Raw genomic sequence first — 18714 nt, 5'->3', positions numbered from 1 at the left:
TTAAAGTAGATTGATATGTCAAATATAAAATGGTGGGTTATTGGACAAGGTTATATTGGTCAAGTAAACAGGGTCTTATGCTGGTCATATACATTGCCTTGCGAAAGTATTCGGCCCCCTTGAACTTTGCGACCTTTTGCCACATTTCAGGCTTCAAACATAAAGATATAAAACTGTATTTTTTTGTGAAGAATCAACAACAAGTGGGACACAATCATGAAGTGGAACGACATTTATTGGATATTTCAAACTTTTTTTAAAAATCAAAAACTGAAAAATTGGGCGTGCAAAATTATTCAGCACCTTTACTTTCAGTGCAGCAATCTCTCTCCATTAGTTCAGAGAGGATCTCTGAATGATCCAATGTTGACCTAAATGACTAATGATGATAAATACAATCCACCTGTGGGTAATCAAGTCTCCGTATAAATGCAACTGCACTGTGATAGTCTCAGAGGTCCGTTAAAAGCGCAGAGAGCATCATGAAGAACAAGGAACACACCAGGCAGGTCCGAGATACTGTTGTGAAGAAGTTTAAAGCTGGATTTGGATACAAAAAGATTTCCCAAGCTTTAAACATCCCAAGGAGCACTGTGCAAGCGATAATATTGAAATGGAAGGAGTATCAGACCACTGCAAATCTACCAAGACCCGGCAGTCCCTCTAAACTTTCAGCTCATACAAGGAGAAGACTGATCAGAGATGCAGCCAAGAGGCCCATGATCACTCTGGATGAACTGCAGAGATCTACAGCTGAGGTGGGAGACTCTGTCCATAGGACAACAATCAGTCGTATATTGCACAAATCTGGCCTTTATGGAAGAGTGGCAAGAAGAAAGAAATTTCTTAAAGATATCCATAAAAAGTGTCGTTTAAAGTTTGCCACAAGCCACCTGGGAGACACACCAAACATGTGGAAGAAGGTGCTCTGGTCAGATGAAACCAAAATTGAACTTTTTGGCAACAATGCAAAACATTGTGTTTGGTGTAAAAGCAACACAGCTGAACACACCATCCCCACTGTCAAACATGGTGGTGGCAGCATCATGGTTTGGGCCTGCTTTTCTTCAGCAGGGACAGGGAAGAGGGTTAAAATTGATGGGAAGATGGTTGGAGCCAAATACAGGACCATTCTGGAAGAAAACCTGATGGAGTCTGCAAAAGACCTGAGACTGGGACGGAGATTTGTCTTCCAACAAGACAATGATCCAAAACATAAAGCAAAATCTACAATGGAATGGTTCAAAAATAAACATATCCAGGTGTTAGAATGGCCAAGTCAAAGTCCAGACCTGAATCCAATCGAAAATCTGTGGAAAGAACTGAAAACTGCTGTTCACAAATTCTCTCCATCCAACCTCACTGAGCTCGAGCTGTTTTGCAAGGAGGAATGGTAAAACATGTCAGTCTCTCGATGTGCAAAACTGATAGAGACATACCCCAAGCGACTTACAGCTGTAATCGAAGCAAAAGGTGGCGCTACAAAGTATTAACTTAAGGGGGCTGAATAATTTTGCACGCCCAATTTTTCAGTTTTTGATTTGTTAAAAAAGTTTGAAATATCCAATAAATGTCGTTCCACTTCATGATTGTGTCCCACTTGTTGTTGATTCTTCACAAAAAAATACAGTTTTATATCTTTATGTTTGAAGCCTGAAATGTGGCAAAAGGTCGCAAAGTTCAAGGGGGCCGAATAATTTCGCAAGGCACTGTATATAGGGGGAATGCTGAGGCAACATGGCGTGGTACAATCTAATTCACTACAAACCTGCTACCAAAGAGTTAGTCACATAGTTATTTTTATACTAAACTAAGTGGATTGCAGTATCTCTATGACAGTGGTGGTTTTGATGAAAATAAATTGGTGGGATCGTCATTTAGGCTACCATTTAAAAATAATTCCCTCGCTTATGCTGTGCTTTGTTTTACATATCCTGGTCCAATACTGTACAATCATGAAAGACACATGTTTTTACCGACTTGTGTGCAGTCGTCCACCTGTGTGCCAGTAAACCAGCTGAAATGACAGTGGTTAATTCTAGCTAGAGGGCTGTTTGATTCTAATGGCTGTTCCAGGGAAGTAGCTTAACATAATTATGGTAAACTCCTGCTATTTGTTTTCGAGTGCCTATGCACACTCAGACGCCTATGCAATAAAAATGCACTATTATTTGCAATTGATGTTAAAAATGAATCCAAGGCTTGATGTGCGGTATATTCATATGGAGGAGGTGATGGATTTGCTTGGCCCTGCAGCTTGCCATAGATGGGTAAGGCAGAGTAGTGGGGTCCACTGCTGGTGTCTGGGGTTAGGAGGACAGGGGTAAGGTTTGGGCTGTAGGGAGCACGTCTACTCTGGTTGGGGAGCTGCTGGCGTCTCGTTGGCATTGGCGTCCGTGGTTTTGTTTTCCACCTCATCGTCGGATAGGAGGTCGAGCGATGTTCCCTCCACCTGCAGCTGACGCCTGCCCGAGCGGCTGGAGGAGAAACTGATGGGGCCTCCACGCCTGCAGGGGACAGAGGGGGCCAGGAGAGGTATTAGTAACGAGGACCATCAATTTGGCCAATATACACAACTGTTTGTGTGTGTGTGGGGGGGGGCTCTAAATACCTGAGCCGGCTCTTGAGTGTGCTGACCTCACGGCTGAGACCCTCGCTGCTCTCAGGGACATTGTCCAGCTCCCTCTGCAGCTTCCTGCGGTAGGCGTTGGCACGTGTGGACTCCTCCTCAAGCTGCCTCTTCAGCTGTTTCATACGAGAGTTGGCCTTCTCACTCTGACCCAGCCAGGTGTCACAACAGACATCAACAATGATGAACAGTCAATACTAATACTTACAATACTCAGCATTCCTATGGTCCAGTGGTTACTGGAATTAACCTACTGTAGGAAAGACTCCAATCCTAAATCTTCACACCTATCCAATCCTGTCCCACCTTTGCAAGTTGTACTGAATTGGATAGAAATCCTTCTTTAGCTCTGGAACATCTTAAAAATGGACTATGCAGAATTCACCTAATTTCTGTTTGTGCTAAAACAAGCAGTCATTGTGTAGAGAATCCATAACCAAAAATCTATATATTTTCAGCTGTTGTACAAAACCGAAAGTGAAAGACGCAAAAACTAAACTTAAGAACGCAAAGCATAGAAATGGAGCACAAGCTCCGTGACAAGCTCCTCACCTGTTCCATGTACTGGTCGGAATGGCGGCGCTCGTCCTCCACCTGCATGCACACCTCCTTCAGCTTCTTCTCTGTCCATCTCACAAGCTTATTGGCCGCTGCTCGCTCCCTGATAGGAGGACAGAGGAATGAGGTCATAGGACAGTTAGAGCACCACAGGAACCGCACTGTAACAAAGGCTGTCAGTCATAGATCTTCAAGTACATCTCTTAAGATTGCTTTTGACTCATTACATTAATCACGTTAAGATTTAGATCACATTCAAGAACCTCTCTTCCAACGGGCTTAGCTTGTTCTAAGGCTCATGGCTCAAGGCTCATGAACTCCTCCTGAGTCTTGGTCTCCTATTTCACCTTGTCTAATAAGGTATGGAGTTGTTATAAGAGAGTTGCTGTGTTTCTACCTTAGCCTCCTGCTCCAGCTGCTCCTCCAGCTGCAGTATCTTGGCCTCCAGGGCGGTGATGGAGGCCTTGAACTGGCTCTTCACGGAACCCTCCAGCTCGCCCAGCTTGGCCCTCAAGTCCTTGTTCTGCCTCTCCAGCTGCTGGCGCGCATTTTCACTCTTCTGGGCCATGCTGCGCTCTGCCACAAGCTCCAGGGTCAGGGTGTCCACCTGGGGGAGGAGAGGGGGAAGAGAGAGGTGGAGAGAGGAAAACAGGGAATGAAGGAGAGAGGGGAAAGTGAGAGAGAGATAAGGGTACTTTTTATGGTAGGGCTGAATAATGGATTGTTCCCTGGTGGTAGTAGGATCTACAATCTACTCTGCGAGAACAAATGATGCTTGCATTTATGTCATGATCTGTTGATAGTTGTGACTGGTGTGGTAGTGACCAACTGGGTTTACAGAACAGCAAATATACAACAAATGCACTAACGTTAGTATTTTTGTTTAGTTTACAGTCACTAGGCAGAGTGGCACCTTTTCAATGAGGTACGGTCAGAGATGAATAGATGCATCTGTGTTAAGGTGCTCCTAACAGTATACGCTGATGAAGACAGCTTGTCGGTCAGAAAGGTTGGACATTAGGTTATTAAATAATTGAGTCTGCGCTAGAGTGTGCAGCTCTCCTTCTCCAAGGTCCTCCTAACAACCATTGCAAGGCTATGTTCCATCTGTATCAGATCAGCGTCAACTGAAGTGGAATAGGCATTTTACGTTCCATAATTGTAACGATTCTCCTCGTAGGTGGAAGGAGGAGCGGACCAAAGCACAGCATGGTAAGTGTTCATCTTATTTAATGATGAACGAACACTTCAAAACACAAAACAACAAAGTGAAACCCGAAACAGTTCTGTCTGGTGCAGACACACAAAGACTGAAAATAACCACCCACAAAACACAAAGGAAAACAGGCTAACTAAATATGGTTCTCAATCAGGGACAACGATTGACAGCTGCCTCTGATTGAGAACAATATCAGGCCAAATACAGAAATAGAAAATCATAGAAAAACTAACATAGACAACCCACCCAACTCACGCCCTGACCATACTAAAACAAAAGACAAAACAAAGGAACTAAGGTCAGAACGTGACAATAATAAAATGTTACTCTAAAGTATCTTAAGAAGATAGAAGCTAATAAATATGTTTTATGTTCACTTTATATTGTATAGGCTGTAAATGTGTCTTTACGTTTGTCTATTAATGGCAGCACCAATTCATAGTCAAATTCTGTGAATGTGTGAATGTAGGCCACTTGGCCAATAAAAGTTGTTTTGATTCTGATAGACAGTAACATTACTTTGAATGTCCTAGCCTCTTCCCATATCCCATACAATCACGCGTCAGTGGCCCAGGGAGCGTGGGAGAAAGATAACCCAATGTTTTCTCAATAAAAAACAGGTGTATTGGCAAGAACCTAGTTATTTTGTATATTTTATGAAATAGGAATAACTCTGAATACATGATAAATTCATTTTGTAAATAATTTTTCAACATTTTGGTGTGTGTGATTTGTTGGCTATTTACGCTGGTAACGCGTAGACAGGTGCATCATAATTTGGTTTATGACATCACAATGTGAAATGGGCAACATATTTTGATGTTCTGTAAAATAAGGCACAGTCTACAAATACACTGAAATGGGATGTTTGTGTTGCTGTAAAAAGGTATGTGTCAATTCTGGGCTAGAATTTGTCTAACTCTGTTACAATTTAGAGTATATTCTATTATTTTCAGCTATTACTAGTTGTTTCATTGTCTATTTATTTGTGCCAAATAGCAGGATTTGGGACAGAGGGTATAACTGTATGGTTACAATGGTTTTATTTTTATAAACATGTATTTTTGCTATTTGTTAGCCTATGATACAGAATTCAATATGATTGGGCAACGAGTTCTTTATTTTATGGTCAGATCATGTGGTTTGGGTGTGACATTTGCTGCTAGTTCAAATATAACATATATAATGTTTCTCCAAACAGAAAAAGAAGTGCAGAGTTCGCCTCGGGATTGGGAGCCGCTGTCCATCGCCGTTCCCAATCCCACCCAAACTGACGTCATTGGATGCCAGCATGGTAACTGCGTCAGTTTGGAAAAACCGGGAGAAGAAGAACGTAAAGGATCACGACCAACTTGATTCTTCCTTTGTCTCTTCTTTCCATTTGAAACCGTCTACAACATCTCTGACGCCCCTCGACCCCTTGTCTTGCCGAACACCAATCGGCACTCCCTCCCCCTCACCCCCTGGATCCCCTGCCAGATCCCCTTCCACTCTCTCCAAGTTCTTCGGCCTCTCTTCCCTCTCCTTTCTAAACATGTCATCTCTCTCTTCTTCTTCTTCTTCTTCAGTGGAAGGATCACAGACCTCCTCCCCTTTTAGTGCTTCTTCTGTTTCCCTGGCAGTCTCAACTCAGTTATCCTCCTCTGCCACTCCCCCCAGTCCTGCCTGCCCTTCCTCCACAACTCACGTCTCCTCACCTGCCCCCCAGTCCTCCTCTCCAAACCCCCTGCACCGCCATGGAGAGACCAACAAAGACAGTGAGACTGCCAGGTACTGCAGCCTGATATCACATGTCATGCCAACCAACACCATTAAATTGAAATGAAAAAGCCAATATAATGTAGCTAACCTAATGCATATGTCTGTGTATCTTTACAGAGATCTTATGAGCTCTGAGGTCAAAGAGGTGGGGGCAGTTGTTCCACAGACAAAGAGAATGGTACCCCTATTTGCTGGCATCGCAGGTCTGTAAACGGGTGCCATTTTTTGGTGCTACTTGTCTCAATTCATCTTTGACAAAGCTTCTCTCTTACCGTTTTCCGTCTCTCGGTCTCTCTCTGCAGAGGCCTCCATTGACCTGAAGGCTTCCTCTGTCTCCTTGGAGAGGTAAGTACTGTATACAATAGCCACCTTCATCTCACTCAACTCTACATAAGAGTGGTCACTCACACCATGACATGGTAAGGAATATCTGTATGCCTGTACATTAAAACAGTGTTCAAACAGACCGATTGGTGTTGAGCTACTGCTACTGAGGCCTCTACCCTGTCTCTCTTCCTCCAGGCCATTGGTCAGGTCTCGGGAAGCCATGGCTCGCCTTCTCAACCTGTTCAGCAAGAGTAGCACCCAGCTGGGGGAGCAGAACTGCACAGGCGAGGGCGAAGACAACACCAAGCTCCTCGGGTAAACACACACACACACACACACACACACATAATTCCGTGTGGTACTCAGAGTTATCTTGTGTTCATGCCTTACAAATCCATTCATTAGTTTACCTTTGGTCCACAGTTCAGATATTAGTGTGTAACTGATGGCTTCTTTCCCACAGGTTGCCTAATATAGGCAACACCTGCTTCATGAACTCTGCTCTGCAGTGCCTGCTGGGGCTGCCAGCATTTTGCAGAGACATCCTGAGGCAGCAGAACATCTGGAGTTCCTCCCCCTCCTCTAAACTGCTATGGTATACAGCCTCGCTCTCACCCTCCTGTCCCACCTGTACACACACTGACCCACCCACCTAGACGCTTATAGTTACAGTACACAAGTTCCGCCTCAATGTATGTGTCAGTGGAGGCTGCTGAGGGGAGGACGGCTCGTAATGATGTCTGAAATGGAGCAAATGTAATGGCATCAAACACATGGAAACCATATGTTTGATGTATTTGATAGCATTCCACTGATTCCGCTCCAGCCATTACCACGAACCCTTCCTCCCCAATTAAGTTGCCATCAACCTCCTGTGGTATGTATGTATGTATCCATCTATCTATCTATCTATCTATCTATCTATCTATCTATCTATCTATCTATCTATCTATCTATCTATCTATCTATCTATCTATCTATCTATCTATCTATCTATCTATCTATCTATCTCTCTCTCTCTCTCTCTCTCTCTCTCTCTCTCTCTCTCTATCTATCTATCTATCTATCTATCTATCTATCTATCTATCTATCTCTCTCTCTCTCTATCTATCTCGCTCTCTCTCTCTCTATCTATTTATCTATGTATGAATGTAGGTATGGATGGATGGATGGATATATATTGTCCTTCGTACACTCAGTGTCTCATATGATTTTTAAGATAAAACCACACCCAACTCAGCTTCTGATTAATACCAGAGATGATTTCCTGTCACAGTCAGGAATCAGTTGAATCATATTTGATCAGAAGCTAAAGTAGAAGCACAGAGCTAATCTGTGGCCAAGGTGAGAGAGTGAAACCTGAATGCATGCTCTTTGTCTCCCTCCACAGCTGCTTTGCCGAGTTACATCAGGCCAGGCTTTCTGGAGGCACTATTAATGCTAAGAACAAGGAAAATAAGAAAATCCTACAAACAGTCAAGCGCTGTCTTTCCGTTGTCAATGAGGACTATGAGGAAGACTATGAACAGGTAAGATATTATTTGCTAAAAGACTCACTTAACAATAAACCTGGGACACGGGACAGTGTTTTTCCCCAGCTCTGTTTCAGTTGTAGTTGTTGATGTATTTTCTGCTTCTTTCCCATTCTTCTCTTAGGATGCCCATGAATGTGTGTTGCTCCTCCTCTTTCAGCTGAAGGAGGAGGGTATGGCATTAAAGGGCTCACCAGAGCCATACACCTGCCCCGTGAAGCAGTTAGAATTCAAGCTGAAGACTTCCCGTACCTGCACCAGGTAACAGCTGTCATTTGTATATGGTGTACCTTGATGTCATCATCACATTTGTGAGGAGGTTTAATGTCAGCATAACATGCAGGATACAGAGGTAAAGCATTAAGATAGTGTGTAGAGGGATCAAAAGGTTTGTGTTGGATAGCTGATGCATTTCTCTCCGTACTTCTGAAGCTGTGGAGTTATAGTGTATGGTCAGGAGGATTACAATCACTTGTCCCTGAGCCTGAGCCATTACCTGCCACACAGCCTGGACCTCTACTTTAAGGTCAGCACTTAGCTTAAACCAAGAGTTAGTATGTCAAGGAACACTATCATTAATGTCATAATGTTCATAATTGTATTGCTATCCTTTGTCACCTAGCCATCTGCGTTAGAGTGTGCATGCAGGGTGTGCTCAGGCAGCATGGCATCTGTGACTATGCACTTCCTCACGCTGCCCCGGTGAGTCCCCCCATCATCATCTCAGATTACAATTGACAGTCCTGATCTAACTCACCAAACTGGGTTATTGAATTGAGTACAACACTGATTCCTTTGTCTGTGTGAATGCCTACCTGGTCGTCTGTGTATGTGAATGTCTCTCTCTCTGTCTGTCTGTCTGTCTGTCTGTCTGTCTGTCTGTCTGTCTGTCTTTGTGAATGCCTGCCTGCCTGCCTGTCTGTCTCTGAGCAGGGTCCTAATGCTTCATATCAAGCGATTTTCTGCAGGCGACTGGGAGCCAAAGAAGGTGGATGATCCCATGTCCATCCCTGCAGAAATAACCCTCCCAGCCGTATGTGGGAAGACAGCCCATGTCCAGTATGGAGCCAGGTTGGTTTACACTCTGTTTGGGGACATTGCACATTGAGTAGCCAACACACACCATGATTTTCACACACTAGATATTTATTTTCAATGCCATCAATTTACACAGGGCAAGCTCCCTGGGGAAAAACAACAAGGACAACAAACCTGCAAACTCCCCGAAAGGCACCCTTGATAGACCAGGTAGGACATTATGTTACTGACATCATGCATAATACCCTCTCATGAAACAGGACTGTTGAGGAAAGCAAGTCGGAAGCTGAAGTTAAGAGTATATTTGTTGATAGGTTTCCACTTCACCTTCTGGTTTGTATTTACACTATATTTGATATACCCCCACCAGCTTCAAATTCCTCTGACCAGCTAGAGAAACCAGCTGACAGTGAGGAAAAGCAGCAGGCAGCCGCTGTGGTGAGGAGAGAGAGAGAGAGAGAGAGAGAGAGAGAGAGAGAGAGAGAGAGAGAGAGAGAGAGAGAGAGAGAGAGAGAGAAATAGAACAGATAACAGATAATTAGATCCAGTTGAGATAGTTGAGATAGTGGGCGGATCAAAATAAGGCAGTTATAGAAGGCACCCCTATCCTGTAGACAAAATAACAATCCTATTCTTAAATGTGTTTCCTTACAGAGACACCAGCCAGACAATATCTACAAATTGTCAAGTGTGATCTCACATCTGGGAGACAACATGTATACAGGTATGCAGGCATGCAGGTATGCAGGCACGAAGGTATGCAGGCACGCACACACAATTATGAAAGTTTAATGTACACTCTATTTTGTTTCCCTTGTTCCCTAGGCCACTACATCAGTGATGTTTTGGACAGCCGTGGCAGTGGGTGGCTCTGCCTGGATGACGCACATGTCTTGAGGACAGATGAGGCCACTGTGCTGAAGTCGATTGCACAGACTGCCTACATCCTGTTCTATGTCTGCAGGTAAGGCTCTAGAACACAAATTTGAGAAGAATGTCACAAATGGAGTCAATGACGACAATCAGTCATCAAGAATTTTTTTTTTTTTTACCAAAGCTAGAAAGATGATTCATTGACCACACATTAAGAGTTATCCCTTTAACCTGTAATCCCTGTAATCCCTATTTTTCAGACATTGTATGTACATGTAAGATCTCCCTGTCATTTCTCATTGAAGTGGAGCAGGTGAAGGAGACCAGGCCCCTCACTACCAGGAGAAGGACCAGGAGAACCCATCATTAAACTCAGGGAGAGGCACAGCGCTCAGGGACCACCTGGAGTAGCACCTACCACACACCAAGAAACATCAGATGAATCAAATTAGGCTGCCCTACACCACCCTCAACTGCCTTAGACCACCATAAAGCTGCCCTAGACCACCATGAGGCTGCCCATCACCACCATCAAGCTGCCCTAGACCACCATCAGACTGCCCTACACCACCATCAAGCTGCCCTAGACCCCCATCAAGCTGCCCTACACCACCATCAAGCTGCCCTAGACCACCATCAAGCTGCCCTACACCACCATCAAGCTGCCCTACACCACCATCAAGCTGCCCTAGACCACCATCAACTGCCTTAGACCACCATCAAGCTGCCCTAGACCACCATCAATTCTCCCTACACCACCATCAAGCTGCCCTACACCACCATCAAGCTGCCCTACACCACCTTCAAGCTGCCCTAGACCACCATCAGACTATGTTTCACCACCATCAAGCTGCCCTAGACCACCATCAGACTATCCTAGACCATCACGCTGCCCTAAACCACCTAGACACCAAGCTGCCCTAGACCACCAGAACACCAGGCTGCCCTAGACCACCTGGACATCAGGCTGCCCTAGACCACCAGGCTGCCCTAGACCACCAGAAGAAACAGCCTACACCACAAAGCATGTACCCACTCTAGGCCATCTACTGTATGTTTACAATTATATAAATATAAAACATCTCACCGACCGAGTGCAATTAATGTTCTTTTACTGTACATGTTAGTGAATAAATGTACCTACAGTGCATTCAGAAAGTATTCAGATCCCTTGACTTTTTCCACATTTAGTTAAGTTACAGCCTTATTATTTATTTTATTTTTTTTTTTTTTTCAATTTTAAGTTTTATTAAGTTTTCTTGTTTTTCATTCAACCAACAAAACACATTCCACAATTCACAGATGTGACAGGCTTTAAAAAAATAAAAAAATTAAAAATAAAAAAATAATAATACTAAATACATGCATATAGGTTCCGCTTTCAGAGGTACATCTTTTACAGTTAGGAGACATATCTGTTTTCATTCTATGGAGTCTCAAAGGAGTATAATAAAATTTGTACAAAAATGTGTAATTAGATTCTTTCATTTTTTACACTGGTAGAGGAGCAGTATACCCTGTCGCAAACCTCCGCCCATAACTCATCACTGATCGTCAGACCAAGGTCCTTTTCCCAGATTATTTTCAAAGGAGTAAAGGAGGAGCTTCCTTTCTCAGAAAGGAGTCTATAGATGTAAGATATTTTGCCTTTAATGGATTGTGCAGTGACAAGAAGGGTTTCAACTTCATTCAACTGAGTTCTAAACCTCCTCTTGGAGGTAAATGAGGAAATTACATGTCTAATTTGAAGATATTTTAAAAAAAAAATGGGATCTTGGCACATCGAATTCACTGCAGAGCTCTTGAAAGGATTTCAGTGTAGAGGTTTTCTGATGAAATAGGTCTGAAAAGGTCCTGATTCCTAGAGTATGCCAAAGATTAATGTTGGCATCCCTCAGGGCTTTTGGCAAGTCTGGGTTGCCTACTATAGGCGAGTGAGAACATATTTGGGAGGAAATGCCCAGGTATTTCTTACAGTCCCTCCACGCTAGTAGGGTGCTGTAAATCGCAAAGGTTTTGGCTATGTTGCCCACTTCACTAAAGTTATTAATGAATATAATTGAGCTTAAGGGCAATGAACCACAGGATTGGGCTTCTATCTGAATCCACGTTGACTCTTGTCTGTTTGTGATCCATGTTAGCATGTTGCGGATTTGGGCAGACCAGTAGTACAGTTGAAAGGAGGGAAGGGCAAGACCACCTTTAGATTCAGGTTTTGATAAAGTGGAAAACTTGATCCTAGGTTTTTTATTGCCGCATATACATTTGGTGATGCTTTGGTTAGTTGTTTTGAAGAAGGAAACTGGGAGATAGCATGGAAGCATCTGAAATAAGTAGTTTAGTCTAGGGAGGACGTTCATACGGATTACATTAATTCTTCCTACTAAGCTAATTGGGAGGGAGATCCAGGTTTGGAGATCGTTCTTGATTCGATCCAGGAGTGGAAGATAATTTTCCTTAAAAAGGCTATTCAGATCTGGTGTTATGAAGATCCCGAGGTATTGAAACCTGTGTGTTTTCCATTGGAAAGGACAAAGTGTCTTCATAGAGCTGGTGAGTGTAATATTAAGAGGGCAGACAGTGGATTTGTTGAAATTGATCTTATAACCTGAAAACTTCCCATACTGAGCAATTGTGTCTAAAATGAGAGGGAGGGATTTCTCAGGGTTGGATATGTAGAGCAAGACATCATCCGCGTAAAGCGAAATCTTGTGCTGCAGGCCACCTGCAGAAACACCCATAATACTTGGATTGCTCCTTATCAGCTCTGCCAGAGGCTCCGCCCCCAACAAGTAGAGCAGCGGGGACAGCGAGCACCCTTGTCTTGTGCCCCGTTCCAGAGGGAATCTGTCAGAGTTCTGTCCATTAGTAGTCACCATGGCATTTGGATGAGAGTATAGTGATTTGATCCATTTAATAAAATTTGGGCCCATATTGAACTTTTCTAAGACTGAAAACAGAAAGCTCCAATCCATCCTGTCAAACGCCTTCTCAGCATCCAGTGAAGCCAGCAGGACAGGGGTCTTTTGTGCGTTTACTTGATCAATAATATCAAAAAGACGGCGAATGTTATCAGAAGAGTATCTGTCTCTAATAAATCCAGTTTGGTCCGCTTTTATTATTTTGGGAAGAAGAGTGTTTAGTCTTTTGGCGAGCAATTTGGTAATTATTTTATAGTCGAAATCCAACAAGCTTATGGGCCGGAAGGACGAGCAGGATAGGGGGTCCTTGTCCTTTTTTAGCAACACTGTAATGCGAGCTGTGTGCATTGAGTCTGGGAGAACTCAGTTTTTGCAAAAATCCTCCAGCATTGGCATGAAGATAGGGCTGAGCTGGGGCCAAAAAGCTTTGTAGAACTCTCTGGGGAATCCATCTGGGCCTGGGGACTTATTAGGTGGCATGGAGGTAATTGCCTCCAGGATCTCCTCAGGAGTGAAGGGGGAGTTGAGATCTTCCTGGTCGGTCTCGGATAGTTTAGGTAGCGAGATTCCCTCTAGGAAGGAGTGGAGTTCTGCCTCCGTGTGTTTTCTCTCAGAGGTATATAGTTTGCAGTAAAAATCATGAAAAGTTAAAAGTTAAAAGTTAAAAGTTGATCTTTTTTGGGGTCATATGTGACCTCGTCCTCTGCTGTTTGGATAGCCATGATTGTACGCTCTGACTGCTCCTTTTTTAATTGGTAAGCAAGCAATCTACTGGGCCTATTGCTATACTCATGGTATTTCTGTTTAGTAAAGAAAACTTTTTTTTTTTATCTCCCGAGTGTAGTCCAAATTCAGTTTGGCTTTGGCTGCTTTAAGATGACTCCAGGAGGTGCTGTCTAGGGATTGTTTATGTATTTTTTCACAGCATTCCAGCTCCCTCTCAAGATCTAGCCTGTGTGCTTCCATTGCTTTTTTCTTAGAGGAAGCATATGCAATTAGATGACCTCTTAGTGTGGCTTTAGCAGCGTCCCACATTGTGGCCGGAGAAACAGGAGAATCTTTATTGTCTTGTGTGTAGTTGTCTATCCATGTAGTTACCAATGTATGGAACTCGTCATTTGATAGCATGGAGGTGTTGAATTTCCAGCTCTTTGACCTCGGGATGTTTTTGCAGAGGTCAAAGCGGAGGTGGACAAAGGCGTGATCTGAAAGTGCTATGGGTCCGATTGTACATGTGGCTGAATTTATGAAACTCTTTGGGATAAAAATGTAATCTATACGGGAGTAGGTGTTATGGACATTAGAGTAGTATGTATAGTCCATAGATGAGCTATTATTCTCTCTCCAGATATCTATCAGTCCCATCTCTTTAGTAAGAGAGTTCAACATCTTTGCAGATCTAGGATTTGTGGTGGGGACTTGAGATGATTTGTCTAGGGTTGGGTTAAGGGTACATTTAAAATCTCCGGCCACCACGCCAAAGGAGACACAATGCTCATTGAACAGGGTTATGATTTTTGACATGAAGGCAGGAGTATCTGTGTTAGGGGCGTATAAGTTTAATATAGTAATTGGTTGACCATATAGTGACCCAGTTATCAAAATAAATCTCCCCTCCGGATCAGATATGTTTTTGTCAATTATGAATGGAACATTTTTATGGATAAGTATGGCTGTGCCTCTACTGTTTGATTTGAAAGATGAGAAATACACCTGTCCCACCCAAGCTCTGCAGAGTTTGGCATGTTCAGCATCACAGAGGTGTGTCTCTTGTAATAGCGCAATGTATGCTTTTTCCTTTTTTAGAGCACATAGTATCTTTTTTCGTTTTATTGCATGCCCTAGACCATGGCAGTTCCATGTCAATAGATTTAAGGTACTAGTCATCGTCATCGAGCAGTAATTCAACTTTAGTGCAAGTCATCGCTGGGTAAAAGTGGATAGTAATTACAGCTGCGTTCACATAAAAGGAAAATAAATGGTGTACATAAAATAATAATCTCTGAACACCCCAGCCGAGTTCCCAAACAACTCGACACATCGTGTTGGATCTATTACCCACCCCCCCCCCCCCCCCCCCCCCTCTCAGTCTCAATTCTGTGTTCCGAATAAAACAAAAACCGGGAACAGTTAGCAACGCACAACGTCTCCCTCTCCCCACCAAAGAAATGCCTCATCCTCTCCACCCCGCATTGAGTAAATAACACAGTTGCCCTCGTCCAGACCACAGTAAAAGATGGGAGAAAAATAAAATCAATAGCCCAGCCTACATATACCTCCCCCAAGGGACATAGGGAACCCCAAGTAATAATAGCAACAACAAAAAAAAACAGGGAAATAAAAGTAGGCTGAAACATTAGTAGGCCTAGGTTAGGCTATATAGCCCATCCCTCTCAGTTAAAGGACAATACATATAAATTGGACGGCTATAATGACATTTAGGGGGTGGATCTCTGGATATCGGCTATATGTCGTCTTACCTCCTTTAGTAATGGCATTAATCGCATTTAGTCATTGGTCTGTTTCTCATTGGCCAGGATTGTCTTTCAAAAAACGTTTTGCCTCTTCGGGAGTTTTGAAGTGTCGCAAGGCTCCTTGGTGAAGAATCCTGAGCTCGTTTGGGTATTTGAATCCCCTGAAGATGCCTTGGTCAATGGAGTATTTCTTCACTTCGTCAAATTCTCGGCGCTTTCGGCGTATTCCAGCTGACAGGTCCTGGTGTAAAGCGAGTTTGGTGTTTCCCACTGTGATGGTGTTGTTTTTCGCCGCCTGTAGGACTCGTTCCTTGTCGGTGAATCTCAGGAAACGTATGGTGATTGGGCGCGGTGGTTGTCTGGCTGCTGGTGGGGGCCTCAGTGCTCGGTGAGCTCTCTCGAGTTCTATGGGCCTGTCGGTGGGCAGGTGGAGTCACTCGGGAGGTTTGTCTTGCAGGTAGCGGATCAGTGGCATGTTTCCCTCTTCTTTTTCGCCCAGATTGAATAGAACACAATTATTCCTTCGCCCCCTGTTTTCAAGGTCCTCTGTTTTCTCTTCCAGATGCTCGATTTTCTTTTTAGCATATGCTATTGTTTCCATGGCACCTGTCAATAAGTTTTCCATGGATAGGATTCGCCCCTCTGCCTCGTCCAGGCACCCCGCGTTTATGGTTATCTTGTTGTTGATGTCAGGCAAAGCGTTTTCAAGGATTGTCACCTTGCCCCCTATCGCACTGAGCTGAGAGTTAATGGCATCTAATTTGGTGTTTAGTTCTGTACGTTGGGATCTCAACTCAGAAAGGATGTCTTCGACAGAGTGCGAGGTTGGCATTTGTTGTGCCTTGTGGGGGCGCGGGTTCTCTTGCTCCTGGCTAATGGCGCTAGTTTTTTCTGAAGTTAGCTTCTTCTTGGAGGCTTTTTCCGTCGCTAATACTCGAGTCCGGGTAAAAATGTCACCTGTAGTGTCGCCTTTTGTAGCCGCCATGACTTTTTCTTACTAAAGCTAAATGAGTGTGAACTTGGAGTGGAGGTAAGATTAGGAATTGGAAACTACTTGTGGAGAGCTCTTAGTTCATGCGGCCATCTCGTTCAAGGGTCACGTGATCCCCCCCAGCCTTATTCTAAAATGGATTAATTTATTTTTTCTTCTTCTCATCAATCTACCCCAGAATGACAGCAAAAACAGGTTTATCAAGAAAACATAAAGCTAAACTATCACATTTACATAAGAATTCAGACCCTTTACTCAGTACTTTGTTGAAGCATCTTTGGCAGCGATTACAGCCTCAAGTTTTCTTGGGTATGACGCTATAAGCTTAGCACATCTGTATTTGGGGAGTTTCTCTCATTCTTCTCTGCAGATCCTCTCAAGCTCTGTCGGGTTGGATGGGGAGCATCGCTGCACAGCTATTTTCAGGTCTCCAGAGATGTTCAATCAGGTTCAAGTCCGGGCTCTGGCTGGGCCACTCAAGGACATTCAGAGACTTGTCCCCAAGCCACCCCTGCGTTGTCTTGGCTGTGTGCTAAGGGTCGTTGTCCTGTTGGAAGGTGAACCTTCGCCCCAGTCTGAGATCCTGAACGCTCTGGAGCTGGTTTTCATCAAGCATCTCTCTGTACTTTGTGCCGTTCATCTTTCCCTCGATTCTGACTAGTCTACCAGTCCCTGCTGCTGAAAAACATCCCCACAGCATGATGCTGCCATCACCATGCTTCACCGTAGAAATGGTGCCAGGTTTCCTCCAGACATGGCGAATGGCATTCAGGCCAAAGAGTTCAATCATCAGGTTCCTGATAGCTCAGTTTGGCCAGGCGGCCAGCTCTAGGAGTCTTTGGGGTTCCAAACTTCTTCCATTTAGGAATGATGGAGGACAATTCCTTCGACCTCATGGTTTGGTTTTTGTTCTGACATGCACTGTGAACTGGGACCATATATAGACCTTTCTTATACAGGCCTTTCTAATCGACCTGGCCGGGGTATCCTGGAAGGATATTGATCTCATCCCATCAGTAGAGGATGCCTGGTTATTTTTTTTAAATGCCTTCCTACCCATCTTAAATAAGCATTAGAACCAGGAACAGATATAGCCCTTGGTTCTCCCAAGACCTGACTGCCCTTAACTAACACAAAAACATCCTATGGCATTCTGCATTAGCATCGAACAGCCCCCGTGATATGCAGCTGTTCAGGGAAGCTAGAAACCAGTATACACAGGCAGTTAGAAAAGCCAAGGCTAGCTTTTTCAAGCAGAAATTTGCTTCCTGCAACACTAACTCAAAAAGTTCTGGGACACTGTAAAGTCCATGGAGAATAAGAACACCTCCTCCCACCTGCCCACTGCACTGAAGATAGGAAATACTGTCACCACTGATAAATCCACTATAATTGAGAATTTCAATAAGCATTTTTCTACGGCTGGCCATGCTTTCCACCTGGTTACTTTCCACCTGGCTCAACAGCACTGCACCCCCCACAGCAACTCGCCCAAGCCTTCCCCATTTCTCCTTCTCCCAAATCCAGTCAGCTGATGTTCTAAAAGAGCTGCAAAATCTGGACCCCTACACATCAGCCGGGCTAGACAATCTGGACCCCTTCTTTCTAAAATTATCTGCCGAAATTGTTGCCACCCCTATTACTAGCCTGTTCAACCTCTCTTTCGTGTCGTCTGAGATTCCCAAAGATTGGAAAGCATCTGCGGTCATCCCCCTCTTCAAAGGGGGGGACACTCTTGACCCAAACTGCTACAGACCTATATCTATCCTACCCTGCCTTTCTAAGGTCTTCGAAAGCCATGTCAACAAACAGATTACCGACCATTTCGAATCTCACCATACCTTCTCTGCTATGCAATCTGGTTTCAGAGCTGGTCATGGGTGCACCTCAGCCACGCTCAAGGTCCTAAACGATATCTTAACCTCCATCGATAAGAAACATTACTGTGCAGCCGTATTCATTGATCTGGCCAAGGCTTTCGACTCTGTCAATCACCACACCCTCATCGGCAGACTCGACAGCCTTGGTTTCTCAAATGATTGTCTTGCATGGTTCACCAACTACTTCTCTGATAAAGTTCAATGTGTCAAATCGGAGGGTCTGCTGTCCGGACCTCTGGCAGTCTCTATGGGGGTGCCACAGGGTTAAATTCTTGGACCGACTCTCTTCTCTGTATACATCAATGATGTCGCTCTTGCTGCTGGTGAGTCTCTGATCCACCTCTACGCAGACGACACCATTCTGTATACTTCTGGCCCTTCTTTGGACACTGTGTTAACAACCCTCCAGGCAGACTTCAATACCATACAACTCTCCTTCCGTGGCCTCCAATTGCTCTTAAATACAAGTAAAACTAAATGCATGCTCTTCAACCGATCGCTGCCTGCACCT

At 44.1% G+C, this 18714-nt stretch overlaps 2 protein-coding genes across 2 annotated transcripts; one reads left to right on the top strand and one right to left on the bottom strand.

The window, feature by feature from the left end:
* Positions 1 to 1642: 1642 nt before the first annotated feature.
* LOC118938074 (myosin heavy chain, embryonic smooth muscle isoform-like) lies at positions 1643 to 5699 on the bottom strand. Its single transcript, XM_036939748.1, has 5 exons — positions 5682 to 5699; positions 3585 to 3896; positions 3182 to 3286; positions 2612 to 2775; positions 1643 to 2507 (listed from the first exon to the last, which is right to left on the bottom strand). The coding sequence occupies exons 1-5, from the start codon at positions 5697 to 5699 to the stop codon at positions 2351 to 2353; spliced, it is 756 nt and encodes a 251-aa protein (XP_036795643.1). The 3' UTR covers positions 1643 to 2350.
* Positions 5700 to 7584: 1885 nt separating this feature from the next.
* Positions 7585 to 8732, top strand: LOC118938073 (ubiquitin carboxyl-terminal hydrolase 37-like). The gene is made up of 4 exons (XM_036939747.1): positions 7585 to 8023; positions 8151 to 8287; positions 8459 to 8552; positions 8649 to 8732. Exons 1-4 carry the CDS (start codon positions 7862 to 7864, stop codon positions 8730 to 8732), a joined length of 477 nt encoding a protein of 158 aa, XP_036795642.1. The 5' UTR covers positions 7585 to 7861.
* The last annotated feature ends 9982 nt before the right edge of the window (positions 8733 to 18714 follow it).

The sequence above is a fragment of the Oncorhynchus mykiss genome, chromosome 13 (assembly GCF_013265735.2).
Source record: "Oncorhynchus mykiss isolate Arlee chromosome 13, USDA_OmykA_1.1, whole genome shotgun sequence".
Lineage (NCBI taxonomy): Eukaryota > Metazoa > Chordata > Actinopteri > Salmoniformes > Salmonidae > Oncorhynchus > Oncorhynchus mykiss.
The sequence above is the reverse complement of the archived record's forward strand: the minus strand, read 5'-3'. Positions and strand labels throughout refer to the sequence as shown.